Source organism: Myotis davidii, unplaced genomic scaffold (genome assembly GCF_000327345.1).
Source record: "Myotis davidii unplaced genomic scaffold, ASM32734v1 scaffold290, whole genome shotgun sequence".
Classification (NCBI taxonomy): Eukaryota; Metazoa; Chordata; class Mammalia; order Chiroptera; family Vespertilionidae; genus Myotis; species Myotis davidii.
The window spans coordinates 2,613,625-2,628,487 of NW_006285049.1; the positions used below are offsets into that span (position 1 = coordinate 2,613,625).

A 14,863-nucleotide genomic window follows, 5' to 3' on the forward strand; every position below is an offset into this window, starting at 1 on the left:
CTCTGCCCACCCCCAACCCCCGGCACCGCACCGCCTCCTGGACAGGTGCCACTTCCGTGCCGACAGCGGTGCCACAGAGACTGGTGATGTAAACGGAAGTGGAAACACTGGCAAAGCCGAGCAGGCTGTTTTGTTATTGGGTGGAGGGCCGCAAAGGCTGGCACCGAGACGAAAGCACCAAGCCCATCACCTACCCTGGCACTGCTGTGGTTGCAGGCATGCGTCTGGTGACAGCGGGTTCGTGCGTCCTTGGCAGTTGGTGGATCGAGACCCTGGGGAAATTTCTTATACCTCATTCACTTGATATTTTATTCTGATTGCTGACACTCCTCAGAGAAAAACACACCAACAGCAAAATGCGAGATATTTTTCAGAGAGCTAGCTCACAGTCTGAAGGAGAAACTGCCTCTCACAGAGCTTGATTAACCACAGACTCACATTTCAGGAGGAAGTAGGCAAAGAAAAATCTGCAAGCCTTGCCTGTCATGTACTTGGTTAAAGAAAACTAGAGAAAGAGCTGATTTATTTCTTTAAATGAAAAAGCTCCAAGTGAAAAACACACACACACACACTAAAAAACCAAAATGTTTTGTTAGAATAAATTCTCTCAGTGGATGTCTTAAGAATGGGGAACCCAGCCTGGCCGGTGTGGCTCAGTGGTTGAGTGTCGACCCAGGAACCAAGAGGTCACCGGTTCGATTCCTGGTCAGGGCACACGCCTGGGCTGCAGGCTCGATCTCTGGTAGGAGGTGTGCAGAACGCAGCCGACATTTCTCTCTCTTTGATATTTCTATCTCTCTCCCTTCCTCTCTCTTTAAAAAAATCAATAAAAACCTATTTTTAAAAAATGAATGCGGGACCCGGCTCATATGCCGGATGCAGGTTCTTTACCTTGCGGTTGTGTCTGATGAGGAGGAATGCATACTTACGTGTTTATGCAATGATGATTTCCTTATTGTCATGTCCCTTCATCGCTTAGTCCAGAGGAGGAAGGGAGAGAGTTCAGTGGAAATGCCCCACTGTCACCCGTGCTAAGAGGAGGAAGAGGTAGTTGGGAGCTCCTCTTGGCCACTTGCCGATCTGCTGGGTCATTCTTGTCCTATCGGGATAGAGACAGCACTTCCGTCAGCAGGCGGGGGCGGGCGGGGGGGGGAGGGAGGCGGGGGCAGCCTCACCAGCTGGAGGGCATGCCCCTGTGGCCTCAGACTGCTCTGTAGAGGTGGCTTAGGGCTTCCTCTTTCAGGAGCTAATTACATACAGGCTGCCAGCTCCCCACTTCATCTCAACCAATCCAACAGGCTTATTCAAACCCACCCTGCTATGACACCAGTGGTTTATTTTACATATTTGAGCAAAGACTTAAACCACTTTAGCCCTCAGTCCGTCACCTTCAGGCCAAAGGCCTTTTATGTCTTGGTGCTTTGACCAGGGGGTGCCACCTAGGACCCAAAAAGGTTTTTCCCTAAAGGCCCTCAGCTAGAAACCACCAGGTTAACCATCTGCACCTTCTCAGAATGAGATCTTTGGTAATTATTTGCTAACATCCCATTCAAAGCCCCTTCCAGCATGTTACTCCATTGCAATGAAGTTGGCTCCAGCTCCAGTTTTTCTGGATGAGTCTGTGGAAGTCCTTCGCCATTCAGACACCCATCTGCTTATGGCGTGAACCAACACTAGCTAAGCCATCCAGTCACCTGGGGGTGCTGGCCTTTGGGGTGTACAGTGGAAGGTGGAGATAGAGCAGCATCCAGGACCACACTGAGATCTATTTCCCCCCTTTCCTTTCCAACATAAATGGTCCTTTAAAAATTCTAAGATTATAAAAATAAATTCACGTAAAGAAAAGTGCAGAAAATTGAAATGAACTTTTGCCTTGTCTCCAGGAGGCTTAAGGAATTACCGAGGAGAGAGAAGGTAGAGCAAAAAGCCCTAGACCTCATGCCAACTATTGACAATCTTAATATTTTTTTAGTATGCCTTTGTTTCTTTTTCTTTATTCTCCCTCCTCCTCTCCCTTTCCTTCTTTTTCATTAAAAATAAAAATAACTATTGGCTAAATTAGTTGATGATTATAGCATAAGCTACACATGCCCTCAATTATATGGAAAATGAAATTATTAGGGAGAAAACTAGCTAGGATATTCAGATTCCTTTATCCTGAAAAAAACAACCACAATGAATATATAGCATTTATTGCTAAATTAGAAGGAAATATTATGGCCCATCTATAAAAATCAGCTTGTTTGCAGACAATGAGGCAGGTAAACGAGGAACACCAATTGGAGCCATCAAAACCTTTACTTTCTAGGTGTATGACCTGCCTCTCCTGTGTAGGCAGCAGTGGGCTAAGGCAGTGGTTGGCAAACTGTAGCTTGCGAGCCACAAGCGGCTCTTTGGCCCCTTGAGTGTGGCCACGAAGTTTCAATCACACAGTACGTGCGTGCCCACACGTGGTATTTTATGGAAGAGCCACACTCAAGGGGCCGCAGTTTGCCAACCACTGGGCTAAGGAAACTAGGCAGCAAGCTATGACTGGGGACAAATCCCAGAGCATAATACACATTCTAAGAACACCTGGATGCCTGAGACACAGACCTGGAATTGCTCACCTCCAATGCCTCTAGGGGTTAGGTAATGAATATAAGAAAAAATGAGCAGGGTCTGTGCTTTGTTATGTAGGCTCACTTTGTATATTAAACATGTAGAAGTAGTCTTTGTTTACTCCAAGAATTATATTGTATATTTTTTCTTGAAATTCTTAACGCTTTTGTTACATCTCTTGTTTTCTCATTTATCCTAGGAAGAGAGAAATGCCTCTCTGCTATAAGAAAAAAAAAACAGGACACATATGTAATACCCTTTGTAATACTTTAAGCAATAAAAAAAAGAAAAAAAAACGAAAAGAAACACTCAAGTAAAAATATGGTGTAAATGAAAATTAATCCTCAGCCTCAGTGTTGGAGCAATAGGGAATAGAGGGGATTGTGGCAAACTGGAGATCACGTGCCATTTAAGTGAGCAGTAGCCATTCTGCTCTAGCAAATTGCTTCATGAGGAAATATGGCTTCAGTATTCCCATTTCTCAGAAAGAAAAAGTTGTATGCACAGATTTTCATGAGATATAACCTGTTTTTAAAACATTGGCTTAAAAAAAACACTCTATTGGTAAAACCAAACATTTTTTGCAGTTACTTGTTGTTGTTGTTATTGTTGTTGTTTTGTTTTTTAACTTCTGTCTAAAGAGTAAGGGAGTCAAATTCAAGTAAACATCAGGGACACAGCAACCACACAGGATCTGGTCCAAATGGGGCCATGAATAGAAGACAGGTAAGGAGAAGCTACAGCAGGGCCAGGCACAGAGAATTCTGACCTACTCTTGCTGCAGGAACACATTCCCTTCTAGCTATAACAGAAGCCAGTTTCCCAGGCAACGTCCAGTCTGGCACAGCCTGAAAACACGTGCTTCTGCAAAACAGCATCATTTCTTGATAGGCAAATGTTGGCACAATTTCTCACAGTCTTACCAATCCAAGAATGGAAGTTGAGATGGTCCTATGGAGTAGCAATTCCCTATCGTGGCGAATTTAACCCTTCTGTTAAGTACAGAGTTCTTAATGAATTTTCATTTCTTTGTAGCTCGTTGAAATTAGGTTCTCAAAGCCTCAATGCTTCATAAGTATCTTTCAGTTGTTGCTTTTATTTTGTGGTGCTTACATTGAATACAGATAATTGGATATTTGTAACACCACTCCTATATAATAAAAGGGTAATAGGCAAATTGACCCTAACGGCGGAATGACCAGGAATGACCAGTCGCTATGATGCACACTGACCACCAGGGGGCAGACGCTCAGTGCAGGAACTGCCCCCTAGTGGTCAGTGTGCTCCTACAGGGTGAGTGCCCCTCAATCACAGGCGGGGCTGATGGCTGCGAGTGCAGCGGTGGTGGCAGAAGCCTCTCCTGCCTCCTCGGCAGTGCTAAGGATGTTTGACTGATGGCTTAGCAGTCAGACATCCCCCAAGGGCTCCTGGGCTGCCAGAAGGATGTCTGATTGCCAGCTTAGGCCCAATCCCCCAGGGAGCGGGCCTAAGCCGACAGGTGGACATCCTCTGAGGGGTCCCAGACTGTGAGAGGGCTCAGGCCAGGCTGAGGGACACTCCATCTCCCCGTCTTGAGTGCACAAATTTTTGGGCACCGGGCCTCTAGTATACTGATATTATCTGATGGCTTTTAATATTTCACAATTGGCAGAGCTCAATGGCCTGTTTTCAGATAGATGCTCAGATTTACTCAAAGATGAACTTAAAAAATATTTGTTTTCTTTATTAAGGAATAATAATAAGATACCATTAGGGCAGTATTAATAATCATACTATTTAGAACTTTAAAAAGACTTCCAAATAACTCTTAATTTCCATTTTGTTTTTAAGAACAGAGGGGATATAGAATTTAAATGAACAACTGTGCCTTTTAATCTGCATCTCATGCCCTTGTTACATGTCATTATTTTTCCACTAACTCTCTAACAAGTGGAACTAAGATGGATTACAGTTACTGTTCTGATATAGCAGGGGAATGCTATCGGCACACTGTATCCTGGTATGAGAAAGGCATTTGGCAACGCCTAGATCAGGGGTCCTCAAACTTTTCAAACAGGGGGCCAGTTCACTGTCCCTCAAACCATTGGAGGGCCGGACTATAGTTTAAAAAAAAACTATGAACAAATTCCTATGCACACTGCACATATCTTATTTTGAAGTAAAAAAACAAAATGGGAACAAATACAATATTTGTATTTACATGTGGCCCGCGGGCTGTAGTTTGAGAACCCCTGGCCTAGATTATCTATAATAATAAAGCATAATATGCTAATTAGACCAGATGCCCTTCCAGACATCCTTCTTTCTGGACAAAGCTTCAGTGGGCAGAGGCCAAGGCAGAGGTGGCAGAGGCCCCTGGTCGCGGTGGCGAGTAGGGGTCAGGGCCAAGGACCTTGCATGAATTTCGTGCATCAGGTCTCTGGTAGCCTTATAAGAAAGATGGAGAAATATGTATGGGCTAGATGACAGCACATTTCAGTGTATTCATGGTCATCTACATTCACTATTTGACATGTTATTCAACATTGGTATAGCCAATACTTACCTTATATCTATATGGACTAAGCACTGCTCTGGCTCGACAAGTTAGGAGTGATATGCTTTTTATTTTTTCTGTATAGGTCACAGAAGTAAATAGAGGTTTTAAAGCACACACACACACACACACACACATTAATATATACATATATATGTATAAGTATAGATATAATTTTTAAAAAGTTAACTGTAGCCTTGAGTGCAGAGTAGCTTTCAGCACTAACAGTGAATATTGGAATTAAAAATAATTCTAGAATGTCATAGGTGAAACATGTTATATTACTATCCTATATAATAAAAGCCTAATATGCAAACTGTTCGACCACTCGCTATGACGTGCGCTGACCACCAGGGGGCAACACAGAACATGGTAGGTGTCAGCAATGCGGCGCTGGCAGCAGGTGGCAGAGGGTGCCCCGATGAGAGCGGGACCATGGCAGGATGGTGGAGCAGGTAAGCGGGCAGCGCCAGGCCAAGTCAGGTGTGAGTGGGGCCCTATCACCTCCCAGACAGTGACCAGCCATGGTGGCAGGGGGCAGGGCCGCTGCTCGGCTCCTAGGCACTGAGGGAGCCGGGTTGGGGGGCAGCCCTGACCAATCACCCCGCAGGCGGGATGGTGGAACAGGTGAGGGGGTGATGCCAGGCCACAGCGGGGTGCCAGGCAGTCTGTGGGGTTGTGAGGCCAGGGGTGTGAGTCTGGGGGCTCCAGCTGGGGCCCGATCCCTGCAGGCCACCCCGAGGGACCCCACCTGGGCATGAATTCAGGCACCAGGCCTCTACTATATAATATTACATAAAACATATACATTAATTAATAGAGTGCTTTTTAAAAGCAATTTTAGGTTTACAGAAAAATTAAGCAGAAAGTACAGGGAGTTCCCATACATACTCCCCTACCTCAAAGATTCCCCTCTTATTAAATTTTGCAGTAGTGTGGTACATTTGATGCAATTGATAAATAAATATTGATATGTTATTTTGACTAAAATCATTGGATTACATTAGGGTTCACTCTGTGTTGTAAACTTTATGGGTTTGGGAAAATGTACATTTGTATCCACTATATTTCATGGTGTCATGTATCATCATGGATCACTATATCACATATCCACCGTTACAGTATCATACAGAATAGTTTTACCTCCCTAAAAATCTCATGCGCTGCACCTACCTACCCATCCTTCGCTCTGCTGGAAACCTTGGCAACCACTGGTCTTCTCATAGCCTCTATGGTTTGCCTTTTCCAGGCTGTCCTATATCTAGTTGGAATCGCACAACCTGTGACCTTTTCTGCTGACTTTCATTTAGCAACATGCATTTGATGTTCATCCACGTCTTCTCACAACTTGGTAGCTCATGTTGTCCCTGAAGACTACTCCATTGTGTGGATGTACCACAGTTTGTTTATGCATCCAGCTACTGAAGGACATCTTTGTTGCTTCCACATTTTGGAAATGAAGAATAGAGCATTCATATACAGGTTTCTGTGTGATCATAATTTTCAACTCATTCGGGTAAATTCTAAGAAGCACGATGGCTGGATTGTATGGTGAGACTAAGTTTAACTTTGTAAGAAACTGCCAAACTGTCTTCCAAAGTGGCTGCATCATTTTGCACTTCCAACAGCAATGAGTGCGAGTTTCTGTTACTCCGCATCCTCCTCAGCATTTGGTGTTGTCATGGTTTTGGATGTTGGCCATTCTAATAGGTGTGCTGTTCTTGTTTTAGTTTGTGATTGCCTGGTGACATGATGTTGAGCATCATTTCAAATGCTTTTTTGCCATCATTACCTTCTTTGGTAAGGCATCTGTTTAGATTTTTGCTCAGTTGTGTTTGTTTTCTATTAATTGAGAGTTCTTTGTACATTTTGGACATACGTTCTCAGCCAGATATGTGTTTATAAGTACTTTCTCCTAGTCTGTGGCCTATCTTTTCATTCTTTTAACACAATCTTTTGCAGAAATCCCATTCATCAATTTTTCTTTCATGGGTTGTACCTTTGGTGTTGAATCTAAATATTCATTGCCAAACATAGGCCACCTAACTTTTCTCCTATTTTATCTTCTAAGAGTTTTATAGTTTTGCATTTTACATTTTTACGTGAGTTGATTTTTGTGAAAGGTGCAAGGTCTGGGTAGCAAGGTCTGGGTAGATTGCTGTCTCTCTCTCTTTTCTCTCTCTCTCTTTTTGCATATGGATGTTCAGTTGTTCCAGCACCATTTGTTGAAAAGCCTATCCTTTCTCCATTAAATTGCCTTTGTTCCCTGGTCAAAGATCAGTTGATTATATTTTGTGGGTCTATTTCTGGGCTCTTCATTTTGCGCCATTGATCAATTTGTCTATTCTTTCACCAATACCACATCACTATAACTTAAGTTTTTCATTTTGGTGCTATTGTAAATGGGGTTGTGTTTTAAATTTCAAATTCCAATTGTTCATTGTTGGTATATGGGAAAGCAATTACTTTCATATATTAACTTGTATTTTGCAACTAGTAAATGGAACTAATTACTTGTTAGTTCCAGGTTTTTTGTTGATTCTTTGGGATTTTCTACACAGATAATCATGTTTGTGAGCAAACAGTTTTATTTCTTTCCTCCCAGTTTGTATACCTTTTAAAATATTATTGCATGAATTAGAACTTATAGTACAATATTGAATAAAAGTGGTGAGAGGGAACATACTTGCATTGTACCTAATCTAGTTTCCATCAAGTATGATGTTAGGTGTAGGTATTTTGTAGATACTCTTTTTTCCCCAAATTTCCAGAAATAAGAGAAAATTTATTTAGAAAGCTATAGAGGTAGTAGAGTGAACCAGCTGGGCTGCTTAGGCTGAGGAAACAAGTTACAGAAGCAAAAGAAGGGCTCTTGAGCTTAGGCAAGGGAAAGGCAAAGATAACGTGTCTGGGAGGAGAAGAGGGGGACAGGAAAGGCGCAGTGTGCTCCTGAGAAGTTCCCCTCTATTCCTAGTTTGCTGAGTGTTTGTTTTTTTTAATCTATCTTTATTGTTGAAAGGATTACAGATGTCCCCGTTTATTCCTCACTGACCTCTTCTAGTGGTCCCCTCCTCCCCATGCTCCAGGCCTTCCCCACCCTACTGTTTCTGTTCATGGGTTATGCATATATGCATATAAGTTAATGTCTTTCCCTCAACTCCCACCACCCCCTACCTCTGCCTTCCCTCTGAGATTCAACTGTCTGTTCCATGCTTCTATGTCTTTGGATCTATTTTGTTCATCAATTTATTGTGTTCATTAGAGTGAGTTCATATGATACTTGTCTTTCTTTGACTGGCTTATTCTGCTTAGCATAATACTCTCCAGGTCCCTCCATGCTGTCTCAAAGGGTAAGAAATCCTTTTTTGCTGCTGCATAGTATTCCATGGAGTAAATGACCACAGCTTTTTTATCCACTCATCTACTGATGGGCACTTGGGCTGTGTCCAGATCTTAGCTATTGTAAATTGTGCTGCTATGAGCACAGGGGTGCATACATTCTTTCTGATTGGTAGTTTGGGTTTCTTAGGATATATTCCTAGAAGTGGGGTCACTGGGTCAAATGGCAGTTCCATATATAATTTTTTGAGGAAACTCCATACAGTTTTCGATAGTGGCTGTCCCTGTCTGCATTCCCACCAGCATGTACTAGGGTTGCCTTTTCTCCACATCCTCACCAGCACTTGTCATTTGTTGATTTGTTGATGGTAGCCATTCTGACAGGTGTGAGGGGGTACCTCATTGTCATTTTAATTTGCATCTCTCTGATGATCAGTGACTTTGAGCATCTTTTCATGTCCCTTGGCCATCTGTACATCCACTTTGGAGAAGTATCTATTTAGGTCCTTTGCCCATTTGTAAATTGGATTGTTTGTCTTCCTTTTGTTAAGTTGTATGAGTTCCTTACATATTTTGGATATTAACCTCTTCTCCGATGTATCATTGGCAAATATGTTCTCCCATATAGTGGGTTCCCTCTTCATTTGTTTATGAGAGACATTGCTCTGTAGTTTTCCTTTATTTCATTTTTAAAATGTTTCTGTTGGAGAGAGGGAGAGAGAGAGAGAGAGAGAGAGAGAGAGAGAGAGAGAGAGAAAGACAGAGAGAGACAGAGAGAGAGAAAAAGAAACAGAAACATTGATGTGAGAGAGCAACAAGAATCAATTGCCTCCCCCATCCACCCTGACTGGGGATGGAACCCAAAACCCAGGCATGTGCCCTGACTGGGAATTGAACTGATGGCCCTTCAGTGAATGGGATGATGCTCAACTAACTCAGCCACACTGGCCAAGGCTGTAGTTTTCCTTCCTTTAATATTTTTGTCTGATTTTGCTGTTAGAGAAAAGCTGGACTCACAGAATGAGTTTGGAAATATATCCTCAGCTTCTATTTCTGGAAGAGATTGTGGAGAATTGGAATCATTTTTTCCTTAAATATCTGGTACCATTCACCAGTGAACCATCTTGGCCTGGTACTTTCTGTTTTGGAAGATTATTAATTACTGATTCAGTTTCTTTAACAGATATGTGCTTATTCAGATTGTCTATTTCTCCTTGGTATGAGTTTTTATAGATTGTATCTTTCAAAGAAACAGTCCATTTTATCTGTTTTCATATTTATGGTCATAGAGTTGTTCATAATATTCATTACTCTTATAATGTTTATGTGATCCATAGTGATGCCCTTCTTTCATTTCTAATATTAGTAATTTGTGTCTTCTCTCTTTTTTATGTGTATATCATTCTATTTTAAAATACAAGTTTGTTTCTTTTTTAATCTTCACCCAATGTTTATTGATGAAATAGAGGAAGAGAGAGAGAAAGAAACAGAGAGAGAGAGAGAGAGAGAGAGAGAGAGAGAGACATTAATGTGAGAAAAACATTGATTGGTTGCCTCCTATACAAACCCTAATCGGAGATCGAACCCAAAACCTAGGTATATGCCCTGACCGGGAATGGAACCCACAACCTTTTTGGTGTACAGGATAATGCTCCAACCAACAGAGCCACCCGGCTGGGCCAATATACACGTTTTATTACAAGAGCAGATATGTTTCCATTTATCCAGTTTTATTTCTTTTCTAAACTGCCCATTTAGGTACTTTGCTTTTTTTCTATTTTATCTAAGGCTCATTACATATTAAATATGCTAACACTTTGCTCTATCATACATGCTGTAAATGTTTTATTCCAGCTAATTATTTTCCTTTTAATTTTGTGTACATTTTTTCCATACATACGTTTTGGATAGTCTTTTAGTATTTTTAAAATTGTTTCTGCCCCAGCCAGTTTGGCTCAGTGGATAGAGCGTCGGCCTTCGAACTAAAGGGTCCCAGGTTCGATTCCGGTAAAGGGCATGTACCTTGGTTGCGGGCACATCCCCAGCACAGGGTGTGCAGGAGGCAGCTGATCAATGTTTCTCTCTCATCGATGTTTCTAACTCTCTATCCCTCTCCCTTCCTCTCTGTGAAAAATCAATAAAATATATTTTAAAAAAATAAAATAAAATTGTTTCTTCTGTTGCTGTTATGCTAAATAAAACCTAACATTCACTGATTATTTACCATTTCAGGCATTATATATAAAGTGATCTACATATATTATCGAAGTTAAACGTCAAACAATCCATGTTGTAGGTACTATTGTCTCCATTTTATGTGTGAGAAAACTAAGGCACAAATTGGTGAGAATTTTGTTTCAGTAACGGTAGGTACTTTAATGCCAGAAGCTTAGCCCCTGAGTTCTACTATTAGCAATGCATTTCCACTTGAAGATGGTATGATTTACCTATGTTTTTTGTGAGTCTCATATTTTTAAAAAAGGATGCTCATAAACACTAGTTTGAAAATATTAAGATTTTCTAATTTCAAAACATAGAGTCAGATGTCATGCCCTTGCAAACTTAGAAGAATTCATTTATTTTGAAATTGGAATTGATATGTTACCTAGTTTGACTGATCTTGTAGAAAATTGGACTGATAGAATATTGGAGGATGTGGGAGGAATTATAATAGAGACAAAGAAAACTCAGCAATTTTAAAAAATAAACACAATTATTACCAACAGGGGGGAAAAGCCAATGGTAAAAATAAAAAGGATAAGTGCCCTCAACATTAAGTTTTAAAGACAATTTGCATAGACAGGGAAAACTGAATATTTAACTTCACACAGAAGTGAATGGAAGGTGAGGAAGTAGAGAATGCAAAAACGGGGAACAGACAACTCCGATGGACTCGGGTATGATTGTCTCAGATCTTCCTGACTGGCCTCAACATCTGCTATTAAACGGTGCTGGGACTGCTGGGAGCAACCTTCTCACTTCTGGTTCTCACTGCGACACGTTACAAGAACTACATCTTCCATAACACGATAGCCACCCCTCCTTTAGCTACCATCGTGTAGTTTTTTGGGAGTTGCTACCTCTAAATAGTGAAGACTATCAGAGGAGGAAGAAGGGTGGGTAGGAAGACAAAGAATGAATGTGCAGCCATCAATTATTAGATGGTATTGAACTAAAAAATAATGAATATGGAAAGAGACTGTTTCATTTTCTCCTGTGAGATAGTCTAGCTCCAACTTTCAGAAATATTCCTAAAGTCGAATTCCGAAAGACTAAAACAGGTTTCTTTTTCTCTCATACAAGAACACTTTTTTTCATCCAGCAAATTAAATATGTAATGCTAATAAATAATTCACAATATTCAAAATGAAGACAGTAACTTTCGATGGAATTGCCAAATGGAATGGCCAGGGTCCTTCCTGAAGTGAACAGCTTCATTTGCTATCTAATTTTGCCATGTTGTACCTTTCCCTGCCTCATTGTAAGCCTGGCCGTGTACTGCTGCTTTCCCATCTAAGGAACATCCGGTCTTTAAGTAGCACATGGAACTCCTACCATGTGACCTTTCTGCTTGGCAGGTCATCTGAGAATATTAACCAGAGTACTTTGTTCCACGGTTCCCAGAAGAACAAGATGCCTTAATATTCAGAGAAGGGTCACTGTTGAGACAGTCTGAGCAGTCTGCCAAAAACGATTGGCTTCTTTTGCTCTGAAGCAGTTTCTCTTGTGTTTGCAAGAGGTAGCTATCAAAGGGACACTCACGGCTTTACACTGGTTCCAGTGTTTGTAAGGAGACTCACCCCTGAGATGAGGCAGGCAGTGGGAAGACGTCTCAGGAGCATGGGAGGAAGTGATCTGAAGGGTGCTGGCAGCAAAGGGCATGCAGCCAGTGCTGCAGGGAGTCTAACACACATGACCAAGTGTCCCTGCAGGTGGCAGAGCTCAGCAAGAGGCATCAGAAGCGTGAGAAATGTATTCAATGTCAAGGGACGTAGGCAGGAAACCAGGAATGCAGCTTAGTGAGGGCAAGAGCAAGGCCAAGGCTCCTGCCCTAGAGGAACTGAGCAATGAAATGGGTTAGAAACGACTCGGGAAAACAAACGCAGTTATCAAAATTGGGTCCGAAATGGCAGACTCAGAAATAATCTGGTGAAATGCAATCAGTAAACGAGGTCAGAATCTTGGAGACTAGCCAGTTGCCTCATTTGATTATAGGACTAGCGCGGTGTGTGATCCTCATCTGGAAATGTGTATCCCAAGGTGAAAATACAGTTCTAAATTCCCAGAGAACCATGATGTAAGCTACTTGGGGCCGAGTGTGTGGAAGTACATCTTTGTCTCTAAGGGAAGAGATAGAAAATTCTTGCTGTTTATAAAGGCCTTTCATAGTTTTTAATATTTTTGTTTTGGAGGTCAGCCAGAATTCCCAGTCTTTTACCTTATCTATTTATTTAGTAATCCAGGTGAGTGAAGATGGGGCTACCTGAATTACGGTGGTGATCGAGGGTATGGGGACAGGTGATGGACTGAAAAATGACTGGAATGGAGTGGGGTGGTAGGCAAGAACCACAAGCAGGGAAATATTGCAGAGAATGGTTCCCTGGTCTTAAGATAAACGGAGGCATATTAAAATTTTTAAGAGTTTATTTTGTTGCAGAAGGCCAAAGAAAAACCAAGCAGCACCTTTAGAGAAAAAGAGTTACACTGTTTAATACACCAGCGGACTCACTGGAATAACTTCCCAAATCTGAGTAAAGTAACATGCAGGGGGCTTCTCTTTTATATCTTTCTGGGGTCTTGGTCCCGCGAATATGGATTATGCTTCCGGTCTTTTTTCGGGTTTTGCAAGAAGGCCCCCAGGTGTTGGGGGTCTCCAGGCCATATCTGATGGTCTGGCTTGGTGCCAGGTTAATAACCCTCCCTCCGGGGCAGTACACTGTTCACAGTTTTATGGCCTCTGTAACAGGTTCTGCAAGACCAGTTTCTGGGAAAGAGGTAGTGACTTAATTATAGGTTATCAAGAATCTACACTGGGCTTACTGGCATGGATTCAGATTGCTAGGCCCTCCCCAACCCCCGCCAAATATCAGGGTTACATTGGAAATAGCCTTTTAGCCTCCTCAATTTGAGCAAAAAATCCATTTGAATAGGGCAGTGTCAAACCAGAAGTGGTAAGGAGTACTCTACAAACAGGTTCCAGGAGACACTATTCATAGAGAACAAAGAAGCAAAGCAAGGACATGACCGATTGGCTTAAAGCCCAGGTGGCTGTGTGTGATTGGTTGTCCTTAGCATTTTGATATCACAACCTTGAGACGTTTACAGGCTTAGATTTTGGTTTGCTTACGTAGGATGCCTTAATATTAGAGCCACGTCAGTCTAATAGTCTTCTCGTTTAGTTAATTTAACACTAGTTTCTAGATTGGCTTGGACAACAAAGTGGACAGTGATGCCAGCATAGAGTAGAGACAGGCTTATGCCTGACTCCACTTTTTACTTCCTGTGTGAACTTGAGCCAGTTACTTAACCTCTCTAAGCTTTTATCTAGAAAAGTAAGAATATGTTGGGGTCCAGCCCCAGCAGGTCCAGGGGTTCCCAAAGGTGTGGACGGAGTTGGCGAAGAAGGAATGACATGGAGACAGGGTTCGGTTGATCAGCAGCCTAGCCAGGTTCTATCTTCATTGTCCTGTTACATCTGTATTTATACCAGTTCATTTTAATCCTATCCATTCTATTCAAAAGTTAGGGCCTTTGTTAATATAGTTCTGTTGAGTTTAATCCTATCAATTCTATTCCAAAGGTTAGGGTGTTCGTTAATCTGGTTCTGTCCTGTTAATCCCTAACTCCAGGGAAAAAATCCCCACCTGGGGAAACAACCTTTCTTGGAGAGGTGACCTTGGTTAAAACACATAGCGCTAAGAAGGGGAGCAAACATATTAAGAACAGTATGCCATATATGCCAGGTCCCTTGAAACATATGCTGTGCAGATGTTTCTTCCCTGCAGCGACTGTGTCAAGCAGCAAAGATGGACCGGCTTCCGGAAAGAATAGTTCTATTACAAAGTTGTTGTGAGAACTGAGAGTTTATACCACTAACTTTGCACATATAATGAGTGTCTACTAATTACCAAGCCCCGAATTCAAAGGGCTTTCCGTGAGCTAGGAGAGATGCAAAACATATACACACCACTGAGGCAGGTAAGAAGCTAGGAAACTCCTTGACAAGTAGAATGGGGGAAACTGAGACAGACAGTTAAACAGACAGCCAAGCAATTAACAACCAGCTAAGCAAGATCTTATCTTCTCTAACCAAGGACACCTAGGACCAAATGGTTTGCACCTCTCCTCCCCCAACCAGAGAATGAGTAGTTTAAATCACCCTGGTCA

At 42.0% G+C, this 14,863-nt stretch overlaps 1 protein-coding gene across 3 annotated transcripts in view; it reads right to left on the reverse strand.

Moving 5' to 3' along the window:
• PCED1B (PC-esterase domain containing 1B) overlaps window positions 1-14,863 on the reverse strand; it is a 135,977-nt gene that overhangs the window by 45,990 nt on the left and 75,124 nt on the right. For all 3 annotated transcript variants that reach the window (XR_001512501.1, XM_006755513.2, XM_015558608.1), the window contains one exon: window positions 930-1,099. Coding sequence is in view for 2 of the 3 variants with exons in the window: in XM_006755513.2 (XP_006755576.1) it covers window positions 930-962 (33 nt within the window). In the remaining variant the exon portion in view is untranslated. The remainder of the gene's footprint in view (window positions 1-929; window positions 1,100-14,863) is intronic.